Raw genomic sequence first — 19,153 nt, 5'->3', positions numbered from 1 at the left:
TGCCAAGCAGACTGCCAGTGGTGCTTCTCTCTGAGCTTCAACAGCCCTGTCCTGACTTTGATTCAGTACTCTCCACATTACAGTTTAGAGGGTTCCTATGTCTGTCTCTCTCCTAACAGTGAGCTCCAGAGGCCTGGGCACTGGCCAGTGGCCGGCATGTGTAGGTGCTTAAGAGTGTGTGAGGCAGAACATGGTTGTGTAGAGGGCTGGTGGGACCTCCATGTTGGCTTTGCTCCTCTTCCCACTGTCACCCCGTTCTTGTCACTGCAGTGCAACCTTTGGTCCCCTTCCAAGGCAGTCAGACACTTCACCAAGGTCCTTGACTGCCTCTGGTCCTGCCAAGTACTTCCCCAGGGTGTTTCACTGCTCAAAACCTGTCTAACATGGATCCATGTGGACTTCAGGGCATTTTGGGGTGGTACAGAGTAATGAGACAAATGTGAGTTTGCACTGTGACTTCACACCATGTGACCCAAGCCACTTGGGTCAGCTCAGAGCTGCTCAGAGGAGATTAAGGCAAAGGGCAAAGCCATCTCTGCTCCCTGGAAGGAGCTCTGTTGCCTAAGTCTCCTGTGCATACTGTGGGCTTCCCCACAGCTCTGATCCTGTCCCACAATATAAATCAAAGATCGTGGATGGGAGAGGATGGGTGACTTTGAGGTGGGGACAATATCCTTGAAGAAGAGAAGGGATGGAGACAAGAAGCCACTCCTGCTCATGCAGATGTCATCAACCATAGTGTCAGCTCTGCTTCCCCACTGCCTTCTGGTGTGGGGGCTCTCCCTCTATTCCTCTTCCACTGCTGCCCTTTGGCCAGTATCCTGGCAATGTGGACACACTTCATTTTCCACTCAAACAAAATTAAGGAAGGAACTCTTTACTACTGAAAAAAACATTTTTTTACATAGTCTAAAAGTTAACAAAAATATAAAAATGATGATGCTTTGAGATGCTCCTTTTCTGGTCCTCAGAACCGCATGTGTCTTGTGGTCTTGTGCATGCTGCTTATGGGAGTAGAGGGCACCTTGGAGTCAACTCCTGGTTTCCTCTGTTCTGGCGACCCCACCCTGAGGAGGCCTGGTTGTTAGGACCTTGGCATTCTCTGATTTCCCTTATTTCACATTACCTTCTTTTCTTCAGGGCCCCTGTATCTCTCATGTTCTCTGTCACTTCAGACCATCCTTGCACAGTGATGGCATCATCTGTGCACACCTGAGTGGGATAGGATTCCCTGAGCATCCTCTCTTGAGAGAGTACTTACTTCAAACCTGAGAGTCTTTGTGGACATAAGATGGAAGGATTGCAGGACTCATAGCAGTGGGGAGGGTGGGTAGCTGGGCAAGAGGACCTCTCTATCTCTTTCCACCTGACATTTATGTGTTCTGGAATGAAGTAGGGCTCTACCCAGGCCCCTTCCCAGCCTGTTTCTCTCTGTCTTTCCTGCTCTGACTTCTAAGAACGTGGGCAGTAATGGGGCTTATGGAACACTCAGAAGCTGGGGAAGAAGGAAGAACAGAGGACTGCATGTGCATGTGCCTAGCCAGAGAAGGTTCCTTACCAATGAGTAGCAGAGCATGCTGAGAGAGCTCTTGTCTCTGAGATGAGGCACCTAATGGCCTGTTATCCACTCTTTTAGTCACAGAGTTCCCAGCATTCATGTGAGGACCAACTTGGTTCTGACTATAGCAGGTACCATTTGAACTTTTTACATATGACTTTACTTAGTAGGTATATTTAGTCATAATTATTATCAACTCCATTTTAGAAATCAGGAAAGAGAGGTTTAAGGAAAATTTAAATAAATGTCCCAGAGTCACATAAATGACTAAAAAGTCTCAATAGCTTTCAAAATGTGGAAATATTAGAAAACATATTTTCTGACCACAATGGAGTTAAAATAGAAATCAGTAAGACATCAAAAAGCCCCAAATATTTGGAAATTAAACAGAACACTTCTAAATAATCTACTATTCAGAAAATATCAGAAGGGAATTAGAAAACTTTTTAACTTTAATGGTAATAAAAACCTCACATCATAAAATTTGTGAGCTATAGCTAAAGCAATGCAGAGATTTAGATTTTTAGTTTTAAATGCCTATATACTAAATGCTTATATTAGAAAACAAGAAAGGTGTAAAATCAATGACCTGTTTTCATCTTAGGAAGCAAGTAAAAGGAAGGATATGATAATAGCAGTAATCAGTGAAATAGAAAAATAAAGAAAATCAATAAAAACAAAAGCTAGTTATTTGGAAAGGTAAATAAAATTGATAAAGCTCTAACTAGACCAGTCCAGAAAAAAAAGAAAGAACACAAAGTACCAATATCAGGAATGAAACAGAATCACCACAGATGATATGCCAAAAGGATAGTAAGAGCAACTCTATGACAATAAGTTTTACAACTTAAACAGATAAATTCCTTGGAAGACTTAAATTACCAAATTGTCACAAGAAGAAACAAAAATTCTGAATAGCCTTAAATTTATTAAATTTTTGAATTTGTAATTAAAGACCTTCCCAACAAGAAAACTCTAGGCCTATGGCTTTACTGGCTTCTGTATAACTCTTATAAAATAACTCATACCAAATCTACATAAAATCTTTCATAAAATTGAGGCATGGGACTACTTTCTAATTAATTTTGTGGGACCAGTATTACTTTGATATCAAAACCAGATAAAAGGGGAGGAGTCAAGATGGCGGAGAAGTAGCAAGCTGAGACAACATCAGGTAGCAGGAGATCAGCTAGATAGTTTATCTAACCATTGTGAACACCTACAAACCCAACGGGAAATCGAAGAGAAGAACAACAATTCTAGAAACAGAAAATCGATCACCTGCAGGGAAGTGAATCCAAAGTGACGGGAAGATAGACCACGGGGGGAGGGGCCGGCTCCCAGCAAGTGGCAGAGCAACAGAGCACAAAATCAGGACTTTTAAAAGTCTGCTCCACGGAGGGACATCGCTCCAGAGGCTAAACCAGGGAGTAGCCCACGTGGGGTCAGCGTAACCCAGGTCCCATGGGGTCACAGAAGGACCGGGGGTGTCTGAGTGTCGCAGAGCTCACAGGTATTAGAGTGGGGAAGCCAGCTACAGCGACAAAGCCAAGGAGTGAGCTCTCAGCTTGGGGTTACCTTGAACTGGTCGCAGGCTGGGTGAGCTCAGAGCGCGGCCGGAGGCCATGGAGATGGAAGAGACTGGGTGCTTTTCTCCAAGTGCCAGCAATTGAGCGCTTTCCTCCAAGCTCAACTGGAGGCCAGGGAGACGGGGGCGGTTGGGCGCTTTTCTCTGAGGGCACACTGAGGAATGGGACCCCGAGCTCTCGGCTCCTCCGGGCCGGAGATTCAGAAGCTGCCATCTTCATTCCCGTCCTCCAGAACTCTACAGAAAGCGCTCAGGGAACAAAAGCTCCCAAAAGCAAACCCGAGCAGCAAACCCGAGCAGATTACTCAGCCCGGCCCCTGGTAAGGGAGGTGCAATTCCGCCTGGGGCAAAGACCCTTGAGAATCACTACAACAGGCCCCTCCCCCAGAAGATCAACAAGAAACCTAGCCAAGACCAACTTCACTCACCAAGGAGAACAGTGCATTCCAGAGGAGGAGAAAGCAAATCTTATCTGGACAAAATGACAAGGCAGAAAAACTCACCACAAAAAAAAAAAAGAATAAAAGGCAGTACCGAAGGCTAGGGACCTAATCAATACAGACATTGGTAATATGACAGATCTAGAGTTCAGAATGACGATTCTCAAGGTTCTAGCCGGGCTCGAAAAAGGCATAGAAGACATTAGAGAAAACCTCTCTGGAGAGATAAAAGCCCTTTCTGGAGAAATAAAAAAACTAAAATCTAACCAAGTTGAAATAAAAAAAGCTATTAATGAGGTGCAATCAAAAATGGAAGCTCTTACTGCTAGGATAAATGATGCAGAAGAAAGAATTAGTGACATAGAAGACCAAATGACAGAGAATAAAGAAGCTGAGCAAAAGAGAGACAAACAAATACTGGACCATGAGGAGAGAATTCGAGAGATAAGTGACACCATTAGATGAAACAACATTAGAATAATTGGGATTCCAGAAGAAGAAGAAAGAGAGAGGGGAGCAGAAGGTATATTGGAGAGAATTATTGGAGAGAATTTCCCTAATATGGCAAAGGGAACAAACATCAAAATCCAGGAGATGGTAAGAATGCCCCTCAAAATCAATAAAAATAGGTCCACTCCTCGTCACCTGATAGTAAAATTTACAAGTCTTAGCGACAAAGAGAAAATCCTGAAAGCAGCCCGGGAAAAGAAGTCTGTAACATACAAGGGTAAAAACATTAGACTGGCAGCGGACCTATCCACAGAGAACTGGCAGGCCAGAAAGAACTGGCATGATATATTCAGAGCACTAAACGAGAAAAACATGCCAAGAATACTATATCCAGCTAGGCTATCATTGAAAATAGAAGGAGAGATAAAAAGCTTCCAGGACAAACAAAAACAGAAAGAATTTGCAAACACCAAACCAACTCTACAGGAAATATTGAAAGGTGTCCTCTAAGCAAAGAGAGACCCTAAAAGTAGTAGATCAGAAAGAAACAGAGACAATATACAGTAACAGTCACCTTACAGGCAATACAATAGCACTAAATCCATATCTCTCAATAGTTACCCTGAATGTTAATGGGCTAAATGCCCCAATCAAAAGACACAGGGTATCAGAATGGATAAAAAAAACAAAACCCATCCATATACTGCCTACAAGAAACTCATTTTAGACCTGAAGACACCTCCAGATTTAAAGTGACGGGGTGGAAAACAATGTACCATGCTAATGGACATCAGAAGAAAGCTGGGGTGGCAGTCCTTATATCAGATCAATTAGATTTTAAGCCAAAGACTCTAATAAGAGATGAGGAAAGACACTATATCATACTCAAAGGGTCTGTCAGACAAGAAGACCTAACAATTTTAAATATCTATGCCCCTAACATGGGAGCAGCCAACTATATAAACCAATTAATAACAAAATCAAAGAAATACATTGACAATAATACAATAATACATACAATAATACAATAATAGTAGGGGACTTTAACACTCTCCTCACAGATCATCCAAGCAAAAGATCAACAAGGAAATAAAGGCCTTAAATGACACACTGGACCAGATGGACATCACAGATATATTCAGAACATTCCATCCCAAAGCAACAGAATATACATTCTTCTCTAGTGCACATGGAACATTCTCCAGAATAGACTACATCCTGGGTTATAAATCAGGTCTCAACTGGTATCAAAAGATTGGGATCATTCCCTGCATATTTTCAGACCACAATGCTCTGAAGCTAGAACTCAATCACAAGAGGAAATTTGGAAAGAACCCAAATACATGGAGACTAAACAGCATCCTTCTAAAAATTGAATGGGTCAACCAGGAAATTAAAGAAGAATTGAAAAAATTCATGGAAACAAATGATAATGAAAACACAACAGTTCAAAATCTGTGGGACACAACAAAGGCAGTCCTGAGAGGAAAATATATAGTGATACAAGCCTTTCTCAAGAAACAAGAAAGGTCTCAAATACACAACCTAACTCTACACCTAAAGGAGCTGGAGAAAGAACAACAAAGAAAGCCTAAACCCAGCAGGAGAAGAGAAATTATAAAGATCAGAGCAGAAATCAATGAAATAAAAACTAAACAATAGAACAAATCAACGAAACTAGGAGCTGGTTCTTTGAAAGAATTAATAAGATTGATAAACCCCTGGCCAGACTTCTCAAAAAAAAAAAAAGAGAAAGGACCCAAATCAATAAAATCATGAATGAAAGAGGAGAGATCACAACCAACACCAAAGAAATACAAACAATTATAAGAACATACTATGAGCAACTCTACACCAACAAATTTGACAATCTGGAAAAAATGGATGCATTTCTAGAGACATATAAACTACCACAACTGAACCAGGAAGAAATAGAAAACCTGAACAGACCCATAACCAGTAAGGAGATTGAAACAGTCGTCAAAAATCTCCAAACAAACAAAAGCCCAGGGCCAGACGGCTTCCCAGGGGAATTCTACCAAACATTAAAGAAGAACTAATTCCTATTCTCCTGAAACTGTTCCAAAAAATAGAAATGGAAGGAAAACTTCCAAACTCATTTTATGAGGCCAGCATCACCTTGATCTCAAAACCAGACAAGGATCCCACCAAAAAAGAGAATTACAGACCAATATCCTTGATGAACACAGATGCGAAAATTCTCACCAAAATACTAGCCAATAGGATCCAAAAGTACATTAAAAGGATTATTCACCACGACCAAGTGGGATTTATTCCAGGGCTGCAAGGTTGGTTCAACATCCGCAAATCAATCAATGTGATACAATACATTAATAAAAGAAAGAATAAGAACCATATGATACTCTCAATAGATGCTGAAAAAGCATTTGACAAAGTACAGCATCCCTTCCTGATCAAAACTCTTCAAAATGTACGGATAGAGGGCACATACCTCAATATTATCAAAGCCATCTATGAAAAACCCACCGCAAATATCATTCTCAATGGAGAAAAACTGAAAGCTTTTCCGCTAAGGTCAGGAACACGCATGGATGTCCGTTATCACCACTGCTGTTCAACATAGTACTAGAAGTCCTAGCCTCTGCAATCAGACAACAAAAAGCAATTAAAGGCATCCAAATTGGCAAAGAAGAAGTCAAACTATCACTCTTTGCAGATGATATGATACTATATATGGAAAACCCAAAAGACTCCACTCTAAAACTGCTAGAACTTGTACAGGAATTCAGTAAAGTGTCAGGATATAAAGTCAGTGCACAGAAATCAGTTACATTTCTTTACACTAACAACAAGACAGAAGAAAGAGAAATTAAGGAGTCAATCCCATTTACAACTGCATCCAAAACCATAAGATACCTAGGAATAAACGTAACCAAAGAGGCAAAGAATCTATACTCAGAAAAGTATAAAGTACTCATGAAAGAAATTGAGGAAGACACAAAGAAATGGAAAAATGTTCCATGCTCCTGGATTGGAAGAACAAATATTGTGAAAATGTCTATGCTACCTAAAGCAATCTACACATTTAATGCAACCCCTACCAAAATCCCATCCATTTTTTTCAAAGAAATGGAACAAACAATCCTAAAATTTATATGGAACCAGAAAAGACCTCGAATAGCCAAAGGAATATTGAAAAAGAAAGCCAAAGTTGGTGGCATAACAATTCCGGACTTCAAGCTCTATTACAAAGCTGTCATCATCAAGACAGTATGGTACTAGCACAAAACAGACACATAGATCAATGGAACAGAATAGAGAGCCCAGAAATAGACCCTCAACTCTATGGTCAACTAATCTTTGACAAAGCAGGAAGGAATGTCCAATGGAAAAAAGACAGTCTCTTCAACAAATGGTGCTGGGAAAATTGGACGGCCACATGCAGAAAAATGAAATTGGACCATTTTCTTACACCACACACGAAAATAGACTCAAAATGGATGAAGGACCTCAATGTGAGAAAGGAATCCATCAAAATCCTTGAGGAGAACACAGGCAGCAACCTCTTTGACCTCAACCGCAGCAACTTCTTCCTAGGAACATCACCAAAGACAACAGAAGCAAGGGCAAAAATGAACTATTGGGATTTCATCAAAATCAAAAGCTTTTGCACAGCAAAGGAAACAGTTAACAAAACCAAAAGACAACTGACAGAATGGGAGAAGATATTTGCAAACGACATATCAGATAAAGGGCTAGTATCCAAAATCTATAAAGAGCTTATCAAACTCAACACCCAAAGAACAAATAATCCAATCAAGAAATGGGCAGAGGACATGAACAGACATTTCTGCAAAGAAGACATCCAGATGGCCAACAAACACATGAAAAAATGCTCCACATCACTCAGCAGCAGGGAAATACAAATCAAAACCACAACGAGATACCACCTCATACCAGTCAGAGTGGCTGAAATTAACAAGTCAGAAAATGACAGATGCTGGCGAGGATGCAGAGAGAGGGGAACCCTCCTACACTATTGGTGGGAATGCAAGCTGGTGCAACCACTCTGGAAAACAGTGTGGAGGTTCCTCAAAAAACTGAAAATAGAGCTACCCTATGACCCAGCGATTGCACTGCTGGGTATATATCCTAAAGATACAAACATGGTACTCTGAAGGGGCATGTGCACCTGAATGTTTATAGCCGCAATGTCCACAATAGCCAGACTATGGAAAGAACCTAGATGTCCATCAACAGATGAATGGATAAAGAAGATGTGGTATATATACACAATGGTATACACAATGGAATACTATGCAGCCATCAAAAGAAATGAAATCTTGCCATTTGCGACAATGTGGATTAGAGGGTATTATGCTTAGTGAAATAAGTCAGTTGGAGAAAGACAACTATCATATGATCTCCCTGATATGAGGAAGTGGAGATGCAATGTGGGGGGGTTGGGGAGTAGGAAAAGAAAAAAATGAAAGAAGATGGGATTGGGAGGGAGACAAACCATAAAAGACTCAATCTCAAAAAACAAACTGAGGGTTGTTGGCGGGAGGGGGGACAGAAGAGGGTGGTGGGGATATGGACATTGGGGAGGGTATGTACTATGATGAGTGCTTGTGAAATGTGTAAACCTGGTGATTCACAGACCTGTACACCTGGGGATAAAAATACATTATATGCTTATTAAAAATTAATTAATTAATTAATTTTTAAAAATTATTAAAAATCAGAAAACTATAGACTAATATCTTTCACGAACATAGATGTAAAAATTGTTACAAAAATACTAGCAAATCAAATTCAATGATATGTAGAAAGGATAAAATATCACAACCATGTGGAGTTTATCACAGGAATGCAAGATTGGTTTAACATCCAAAAAACAATGATACTTATCATTTTATTAGAACAAAGAAGAAAACGATATGCTCATCTCAATCAATGCAGAAAAAGGAGAAAATTATATACCTATCTATGATAACAACTCTCAGCAAGCTAGAAATAGAAGGGAATTTCCTCAACCCAAATAAAAGCATTTATAAAAAAATTAGAGAAAAAAATTAGAACTAATATCATATGTAATGGTAAAAGTCTGAAAACTTTCTCTTAAGATCTAAAATAAAGCAAGGATGTCCAATTCTATTGAAAAGTAATACTAGAATCCATAGACAGCCTAACAAGGCAAGAAAAAGTAATAAAAAGGCACATGGACTGAAAAAATAGAAGTTAAAAAGTCTTTATTCACAGATAACATATTGCACAAAAAGAAAATACTATGAAATCTACACACAAAAGTTACTATAACAAATAAATGAAACAGGTAAGATTGAGGGATGCAAAGTCAATATAAAAAAGTCAGGGTCAAAGATGTATTGGTATACTCATGTTCATAGCATTATTCACAGTAGATAAAATGTGGAAGCAACTCAAATGTTCATCAACAGATGAATGAAAAGTCAAAATGTGGTTTATATGCACAATGGAATATTATACAGCCTTTAAAAAGAAGGAGATTGTGACATATGGTGTACCCATGGATGAACTTTGAGAATATTATGTTAAGTGAAATAAACCAGTCACAAAAATACCCAAATACTGTATGATTCTACTTACCTGATACTTAGAGTAGTTAAAATCATAGAGACAGAAAGTAGAATGGTGGTTGCCAAGGGCTAGGGGTACAGGAGAATAGAGATTATTGTTTCATGAGTATAGAGCTTCAGTTTTACAAAATGAAAAGAGCTGTGCAGATGGATGATGGTGATAGTTGGACAACATTATGAATGTATTTAATACCACTAAGCTGTATACTTAAAATGGTTAAGATGTTAAGTTTTGTTATGTGTATTTCACTATGATGAGATACCCCCTCACACTGGTCAGAATAGCTAAAATTAACAACTCTGGAAACAACAGGTGTTGGTGAGGATATGGAGAAAGGGGAACCCTCTTGAACTGTTGATGGGAATGCAAACTGTTGCAGCCACTCTGGAAAACAGTATGGAGTTTCCTCAAAAAGTTAAAAATAGAACTACCTTACGATCCAGCAATTATAGTACTATGTATTTAGCCAAAGGATACAAAAATGCAGATTCAATGGGTCCATGAACCCCGATGCTTATAGCAGCATTATCAACAATAGCCAAACTATGGAGAGAGCCCAGATATCCATTGACTGATGAATGGATAAAGAAGATGTGGTATGTATATATATGTACACACACACACACACACACACACACAGACACACACACACAGAGGAATATTACTTGAAATCTTGCCATTTACAATGACATGGTTGTAGCTAAGTGAAATGAGTCAGTCAGAGAAGGACAAATACCATATCTCACTCATATGTGAGAAATGGAGGGGGAGGGAAAGAGGGAAACAAGCCATAAGTGACTCTTAATAATAGAGAACAAACTGAAAGTTGATGGAAAGAGGGGTGTGGTGGATGGGCTAGATGGGCGATGGGTATTAAAGAGGGTGCTTGTGATGAACATTGGGTGTTGTATGTAAGTGATGAATCACTCAATTTGACTCCAGAAACCAATAATGTACTGTATGTTAACAAAGTAAAATTTAAATTAAAAAAAGAAAAAAATAATTTTAAAAAATGATAAAAAAAAGCAAAGTAAAAAAAAAAAAACCAACTAGCTACCAACACTTGGAAATAGAAATAAAGAATATAGTTTCATTTATAATAGCATCCAAAAACATGAATTACTTGGGGTAAGTTTAACAAATGTGCAGCTCCTGTACACTAAGAACTATAAAACTTTGCCAAGATAAGGAAGGAAGAGATCATACAAGGGAGACATACAAGGAAGAGAGCTGGTACTTGAACCATCGTCTGATGCTTATGTGCCTTACCACTCTGCATACTTCTTTCCTTCTGTGTTACCTCCATTTCACTCTCCACAAGCCATGTGGGTGTGTCTGGGGCCCAGGGGTAGGTGTCCTCTCAGAGACCTTTGGATTTCCAGAGGGTTTAGGCCAATCAGAGGACTCTCCTAGCCTACCCTGTGTTGGTCCTTCCTCAATGTCATCAGGTCCTAGTCTATTCTCACCTACCTGTGGGGCAGGGCTGGCAGCTGAGGACTCTGTCTATGAAGAAGTAGCCCAGAGGGCAGAAGACACAGGCAGCATGCTTCATACTTGGCTCCTGCCTGAACAGCTAACACTGAGAGACAACAGGGAAACACAAGGTGAGAGGGCAGATAGGTCCTTCCTAACATTTCTACCTGGAGGCTGCTGAGAATTGGGAATCTTGGCTCAGGTGCTTACTTTGCCAAGTGTCTTTGCAGATCTCCTCACCTTTCTTCCCTTCCAAATTCCTCTGTAAGGAAAATCACCACCAACACTGCCTCCATTTGTCATGGTGAGGTGGAATTAATTCTTGTGATCCATAGAGCTTCATGGTTAAGGGGGAGATTCTCACCCACTTCTTGTCTGAATCTTGGTGGATGCAGCTCCAGCACTAACATTGAGCTGTAGCTGTTGCTAGGGGCACAGCTCTGAAGGATGGCAAGCTCTGAGGGGACAGAGGTCTGCCTGATCCTTATCCTCTACCCAGTGTTGCACACAGTAGGTGCCTGGTGACGCCTACTAAGTGAATGACTGGGCCATGAGGTGGGGGCTTTGTGCATTTGCACCACGGCACCATAGTTTCTATCTTAACTGCATATCACATGGGAATAGTAACTCTGAACCTCCCCGAACTTCACAGATATCACCTCATTTGATCCCCACAGGAAGGGTAGATTCTCCTTGTTTCTGCATTGAACTGGTTGGGCAAGTTCCCGAGCACTGGGTCAGAAGTCAGCAGGGAGGGACGCCTGGGTGGCTCAGTGCGTTAAAGTCTCTGCCCTTGGCTCAGGTCATGATCCCAGGGTCCTGGGATTGAGCCCCACATTGGGCTCTCTGCTCAGCAGGGAGCCTGCTTCCCCCTCTCTCTCTCTGCCTCTCTGCCTACTTGTGATCTCTCTCTGTCAAATAAATAAATAAAAATCTTTAATAAAAAAAAAAAAAGAAGTCAGCAGGGAGTGTTGGTTGCTTCTCCAAGGGGAGCATCACCACTTTACTTTTTGCATACTTGCTCCAGACCCTGAGAAATTTAACTTCTTCTGGGGACTTCTTGATAACTGCCATGGCCCCTCCCACAGAAACAGTTGAAAAGGGGATGCTCTTCCCCAGGATCACCTGGCAGCCCTTGCTTTCTGTGACTCCTGGGGGTGCAACCCAGATTCCAGTGGGACATGGCTACTGAGCTGTCATGCCACTGAGGCAGCTACAAAAGTCAAAGGAAACTGAGTAACTGAGGAGAGGCCCTGAAGGCCTGGGATCCAGATCCATTCAGGTTATGTTACCATCTGAGTTAAGGAGGAGCTGAGTGGGAAGAGCATATCATGTGATGGCCAGCTCTAATTCCCAGGTGAGGACTTGCCAAGTAACAGGACAGGTGAGAAATATTGACTATCGAGAGCCCAGATCTGGCATCCACACTTCAGTTGGGCTGAGATTGAGGTCAAAAGTCCAGGGACAGTGTCCTGGGCATGCTCTGGGGGGTCAACCACCCCAGGCTCCTGGGCTAATGCCCCTGGGAGCTCATCACACCCAGGGCCACCATGGAAAAGACCTGTACAAGACCACTTTCTTCCAGAGAGCAGGCAGCCCCCACCTCCCCGAACCCTTTGCCCTGTTGCATTGCCCTTCCTGCCCTTTTCCTCATCTTTTCCTAGGGCACAAAGGTGTCTACTCCTTACTGAAAGCCCTTGGGGCACTGCAGGCAGCTCCCAGCCATGGAGTGCTGGCCTGGCAGGCAGGCGATGAGGCACAAGAAGTGGCCCTGGACCCCACCATGGAGGCAGAGGGCAGCTGCCCCTGTGAAGAGCGAAGGAGAGGAGCAATAGGCTTGGTGTGAGGACACTGCTCCCTTTTTGTCTCTAGAGAGACCCTCTGCTCTGGACCTTCTGCTGTGATGATGTTACTTCAGCAAAAGCCTGCAATAATTGATAAACTGTCATAAAAAATGGGTCTTCACTGAGGACATGGGGCACAATGACTGGTGCTGAGGATGATCATTCTTTTAGATATGGCCAGCCTAAGACATGGGAAGAGGAAAGCACAGATGTAACTGGACCACAGATTGGCGTAGAGCCTCCCAACTAAGGCCCCTGAAACCTGACACTGTGAGGAAGACTCATGACTTTGTTGTTACCCTCACCTTCTAGAATTCCAGGTGCTTGTGTGCCCTGCAACCAGCATCATAGAATAATAGAGCTGACATTTCATCTGGTCAACCCTCTCATTTTACATGTGGAAAGATGGGGACTCAGATCACATGACTGGCCAGAGCCACCCTGAGGTCTTGGTGGAACGAGTGGCATGAATCAGGGTATGATATGGCAAGGCTTCTGTCTGGACCTCCCTTGCAGTTCATAAGCCCTGATGTGTGGCCCTTCTTTGTGCTCTTATGGCCACACCCCACACCTGAAAACTGCTGCCCTGAAGAGCAAGGAAGAGCTGCCTGAGCTTTGCCTCAGGATTGTTCAGCAAATTCTTGTGGGAAACCTTAGGAAGCTCCAGGTTCTTGAAGGAAAGCCACAGGCTTTGGGGACAGACAGACCTGGCTCTGACCCCAGCTCTTCCACCCACTACCTGTTAGCAGCTTCTGTCCACCTCGATTTTATCATGTTATACTGAGACATGAAACCTACCTCAGAGAACTGTGAACAATAAATGAAAAGATTATGTATACATTTAATATATATGACATATATATTTGATATATGATTTATATATTAAATATCTATATATATATTTGTATATGCTATAAGATTATATAATATGTATATATATTGCACTTGATAAAGCCAACTACAAGTACTTGTTTCACATGAGGCCAGAGAGGCAGACATCTCACAAGGAAAAATTAATACCCACTAAGTATACAAAACTACTCAGGCTGCATGTAATTCCAGGGTTCAAGAGAAGGGACAGAGTCGGATGAGGGGACCAGAGAGGGGTGATCCCTGAGAACCTAGGGAGGAAAAGGCTGTGTGTAGAAGGCAAACTTACTTGGGTAAGGGAGAGAGCGAAAGCATGGAGATGGAGGGAGGGGATACACACACACGCGCGCGCGCACACACACACACACACACACACACGAGTGAAACCCAGAGGAGGAAGGCCAGGGTGTATGCCTTCCACCCTTCCTTTAAGGCACTGACCCAGCAATGATGAAGGCCGTGGGCTGGGTTCATACCTGGGCCTGACACTTACCTACAGTGTGCCCTTGGCCAAGTGGTTTACTCTCCCTGAACCCCAGAACCTCATCTGAAAAGTTAGTGTTAGTCATATATATACAGAGTTGACAAGACGTCTAACAGAGAATATAGGTAGAAGCCCAGGTCCCAACACATAGCATGAGTCCAGATGTCATGGGCATTATTTCACCGATCTTGCTATTGACTCACCTGCACTGAGGGTGCCTAGCAGAGGGGCCAGGGCCATCCAGAGCCCAGGCTGCAGCATGCTGGAGCAGTGACAGGGAAAGCCTGGGGCCAGAGAATGTGCTGGATCCTTGGCCTGTCCAGGCTGGAGCATGTGACCTACATTGTAACCTGGCCCTCTGCAGCTGCCTTGGACCAGACCCAGTACATCCCCCACCACAGTCCCCTGGGAAATGTGGCCTCTCTGAGAGCATCAGTGGAAGAACAGGATGTGTTCTTTGTTCAGCTCTCCTGTCCTTCCAGATGACAGCTGAGAAGAGCCAGACTGTCAAGCTCTGGTGCCCTTAGCAGCTGTGGGAACCTACAAATAACTTAGTCTTTTTCTGTCTATTTCCTCATCTTTAAAACTGAGGTAGCAGGAGTACATACCACCTGGGATTGTGGGAGAGCTAAAGGAGTTTCAGGCATCCTCAGAGCAATGCCTGCACACACATGCTCAGCATTATTCTTAATTCATGTTTTAATTTGCTGATCATTTATTGAGCACTCACAGTTTTTCTGGTAGCATACAAAGGGCAGAGGAGGGAAAATCCTGGCTCATGTCCTTAGGACTTAGCTTAAAGGCTATGAGATTAGCCCACAGGTAGCAATTCTAAACACAATCAACATAAACCAGTTAGTGCTCTGTGGTCCTAACATGGGCCAGATTTCATTTACTTTTCTCAGGAGCTCTGAGAGAGATGGAATCTTTATGTGTGCAGTGGGAACAGTGACTTGCTTGAGGTGGTCCACTGGGTGACAGAAGCTGGTCTGTGTGGGTCAAAGCCCATGCCAACTCAGTCCTCTTCCCAGGTAAAGTGTGTGGTTCCCATGTCCCCAGGGGACCATCTGGACATGGATGATAATGACCCTTTATTTACCCAGAACTAGTCCCTCCAAGGGGCTGGGACACCAGTGGCTGGGTGGTGGGGTTTTGCTCTTGGAGGATGCTTCTCAGGTCTAAAGTATTAGGAAGTCAGTGATGTTGGTAGGTGTGAGGTTCACAATAATTGCTAATTGTAAAAACCATCAGATTTTAGAGGGACTCAGAGCCCTCCATATCTTAGACATGCCCACCTCTCCCACCTCTGTTGTATGACTCTCCCTTATCCCTGTGCCCAGTTACAAGGCCATCTTTCTGTTCCTCACATACTTAAGGACCATTTCAGATTTCTGCCTAAATGTTACCTCCTCCCTGTCTATCTGATCACTCTCCTGTCCATTTTTTTTTTTAAGATTTTATGTATTTATTTATTTAGAGCACGAGTGGGAGGGACAGAGGAAGAGGGAGAGAGATAATCTCAAGAGATAATCTCATGCTCAGCATGGAGCCTGATGTGGGGCTTAATCTCATGACCCTGAGATCATGATCTGAACTGAAATCAAGAGTAGGATGCTTAACAACTGAGCCACTCCAGAGCCCCTCATACTGCCCTGTTTTAATTCTCTGACTTGCACTTAGTACCATTGGTATTTATCTTATTTTGTTGTTCACAGATTGTTGGTCTCTCTTTAGTGGACTCTAAGGCTATAAGAGCAGGGACTTGTTTGGTCTCCTCCTCTGTGGTCCCAGTGCCCAGCACAGTCCCTGACATGTGGTGGGTACTTTATAAGTCCATGAGAAGGGGTGAAGGAGTGAGAGATGCCCCCACTCAGCATCTCTGTTAACTACAGAAGTTTACTTTTCAATCTTAGACAGATGCCCAGCAAACAAAGTGGATCAGAGTGGAGCAGCTCTGGTTGACTAAGTGGTGGTGATGGGGATCCTGGGGCCTTTTTATCTCCAGCTTGCCCCACAGGCAGCCCCTGAGGCTCTCTGTACAAATTGAAGAGCACAAAGAGTACAGTTTAAGAACTACTAATCTGGTTCAACTTCCTCATTTTCTGGAGGACAAGGGCACAGAGAAATGAGAAAATGGGCCCAAGTTCACTCAGTGAGATGCAGGCATAGAAGAAAGCTGATGACCTGATCTTGACCTGAGGTTCTTTCTACTACCCTTAATCACAAACCCACATTCATCTTAAATGAACTATCTGGTCTGGGGCTACCTTTGGATCTGTTGTACCCATACCTGCCCCAGTTCTCAGGTAGAAGCTCTAATCCCAGTCTTCTTCAGGAATGTTCTCTAAAAGTCATCCTATGTGAATAATAAGGTTACAGGACCCCCCAGAAGGCCCAATCTCTGCCCGGGTGATCAGTGTGGCCCTGTCTGCTGTACTGTGCCAAGTTTACTTTTCCCAAAGGAACCTCAATGCATCCATTTTCTTCTACTTCGTGAAAAATTCCTGGGAGCTTGTGTAATCTTCTTTTATTAAAGAGAAGAATTGCTGCTTAAAAGTCAGCATAGTGCAAAGGAAACCAAGTCACATCCGCCAAGGTGTGAACACCTGGGGGGCATATGTGTGTGTGTGTGTGTGTCTGTGTGTGTGGGAGTCGGGGATAGCTCACCAAAGAGCAAGGCTCCAAGAGAACAAGAAAACCCAATCAGCTTTCCCATCAAATCCTCCAATCTGGGGAGCTTTCCAGGCTCCTGTTTCTGAAACTCAGACCTGGCCTTTCACTCAGACCTCTCTCAGATTCCAGAGAAGGGTAGCTGGGGCTGGGGCAGCCAGATAACTACATCTTCAAATTCCCTTTTAATTTTTCTTAGTTGCTGGCTTCATTTAAAGAAATCTTTCTGGCTCCCACTCCACAGATAAGGAGGAAAGTAGTGAAATTCTGGCAGGTTTTCTAGGATGGATGACTTTTTATTATGGTAACTGCTTTATTGACTCAAGAACTTCTGAACTTAGTGGACCTAGGAAGCAGCAGGCCAGCTTCTTTCTGTGCTCCTGATGGGTGGGCCCTGATGCCAGAGGGGGACAGCAAAGATAAGAGAAGGACCTTGACTGTTTCAGGTCACAGTGTCACGATGATGACGGTGATAATTACCTGATGGTAATGGTGATGGTGGTGGTGATGGTGGTGATGGTCATGGTTGTGGGAATGGTGATAAGGGTGACAGTGTGGTGGTTATGGTGACGGTGCTGATGATGGTGGTGATGGTGATGATGATGGTGGTGGTGGTGGTAATGGTGATGAGGGTGGCAATGTGGGGGTAATGGTGATGTGGTGATGGTGGTGATGATGATGATGATGCTAGTGATGGTGATGGTGGTGATGTGGCTACTAACCATTTCTTGGGGACTTGATATTTTTGCAGACATTGTATGAACACCATTTCATCTGCTCCATCAATATTTGTGAAGTATCTGTTATTAATAACTTCATTTAATAGATAAGGACAGTGAGGTTGTAACAGACTAAGTTATTTCCCCAAATTATTCTTCTATTAAGAGACCAAAATGTGGGGTGCCTCAGTCTTTTATTGTTTTTCTTTTGTCTACTCTTTAATGTGAAAGAAAATATCAACAAACATTCATATAGGAACTATATTCATTCATCAATTATAACCACAGTTTGGCTACAGAAACAAGAGTTGGTCAAAAACTAACAAAAGCTTTCTTTGAAAATCAATTGGCTATGTGGAATTTAGTACTGTATAGCTTATTATTTGTAAATTATGTGGCAGTAAAGTTTTATAATGAATATGTGTGTGTGTGTTGGAGAGCATTTTTTTTTTTTTTAACCAGCACACTACCCTATGAACCTCAAATAAGCTTCAGGCAAGGCCTGTATCTTTGCAATCAATGACAGATCAGCTGAGATAATTTCAAGGTGTTCTATGAAAAAAGGGTGGTGCTGAGCCAGCACATATAAGGTGCTGCCACCAAAATAAGTTAGCAGGTATGAACCATGTACTCAGATAAGCAAAAATTTGGCATATTTTACTTCATTAAATCACCCTAATTTTTGGTTCAGCCTCATTCCACTGGGCTGGTAAGATGTCCAACCTTAGGAGAGGGAAGAGTTAAGATGGTGGAGTAGTAGGAGGGTGCTGAGCTTGCCTCATGCCTCAAACACAGCTAGATAAATATCAAGTCATTTTGAATAACTAGGAAATCCATCTGAGGATTAAGAAAATAATCCGCACAATTGATGGAATAGAAAGTGGCAGATGTAACATTTGGGAATATAAAATGGAGAAGAGAAAAGGCAGGTGTGACAGAGGGGAGGGAGCCTTTTCTGCAGAGAGAAGTGAGAGAGAAAGCAGGAGAGAGAGCAATATGTAGGGTTCTTGCAAGCCACTGTGGTGTGAAGATCCCTTGGTTGTACTAGAAGAAAATAAATGTTCCCCTTCCTGGAGTATACTTGGAAGAGGGTGTATTTCCTCTCCAAAGAGAAAGGACCTGCCAGGTACCACTGAGTGACCATTCAATAGCAGGGGCAGATAACTTGGCTACAGCTTTTTGCTGTGCTTCATCATAGACTTCAGGTATCTCTGTGGCCATGTGACTGCTTTCTTGGGACAGAACAGTGTTGGGTGTAGTGTTGCAAGGCTCTCTTCCAGGGCTGGAGAGCAGGTCCATGCTTTGTTGGGTCCTTTAATATTTGGAATTTTGAATCACAGCCACTGACCAGAGATAAAACACAGGAGAACTGTGGCACTGGGCTGGCCCATGGTCCCCAGGCACAGACAGGTTGAGGGCAGGGATCTGATGAGGGCCTGGGACACAGGAGGGGACA

The 19,153-nt window shown here is 42.6% G+C and overlaps 1 protein-coding gene across 1 annotated transcript in view; it reads right to left on the bottom strand.

Annotated features, from left to right (window-relative positions):
- The window catches only part of LOC116855484 (neurogenic locus notch homolog protein 3-like), a 75,994-nt gene extending 58,492 nt beyond the window's left edge, over positions 1-17,502 (bottom strand). Inside the window, exons 1-3 of the mRNA XM_032838268.1 lie at positions 17,459-17,502; positions 14,512-14,570; positions 11,108-11,216 (exon numbers count right to left, since the gene is read on the bottom strand). Of these exons, the coding sequence (XP_032694159.1) occupies positions 11,108-11,216; positions 14,512-14,570; positions 17,459-17,502 (212 nt within the window). The remainder of the gene's footprint in view (positions 1-11,107; positions 11,217-14,511; positions 14,571-17,458) is intronic.
- Between the last annotated feature and the right edge of the window lie 1,651 nt (positions 17,503-19,153).

The sequence above is a fragment of the Lontra canadensis genome, unplaced genomic scaffold (genome assembly GCF_010015895.1).
Source record: "Lontra canadensis isolate GAN:19392208 unplaced genomic scaffold, GSC_riverotter_1.0 scaffold103, whole genome shotgun sequence".
Lineage (NCBI taxonomy): Eukaryota > Metazoa > Chordata > Mammalia > Carnivora > Mustelidae > Lontra > Lontra canadensis.
This window is presented reverse-complemented; position numbering and strand designations above follow the sequence as displayed.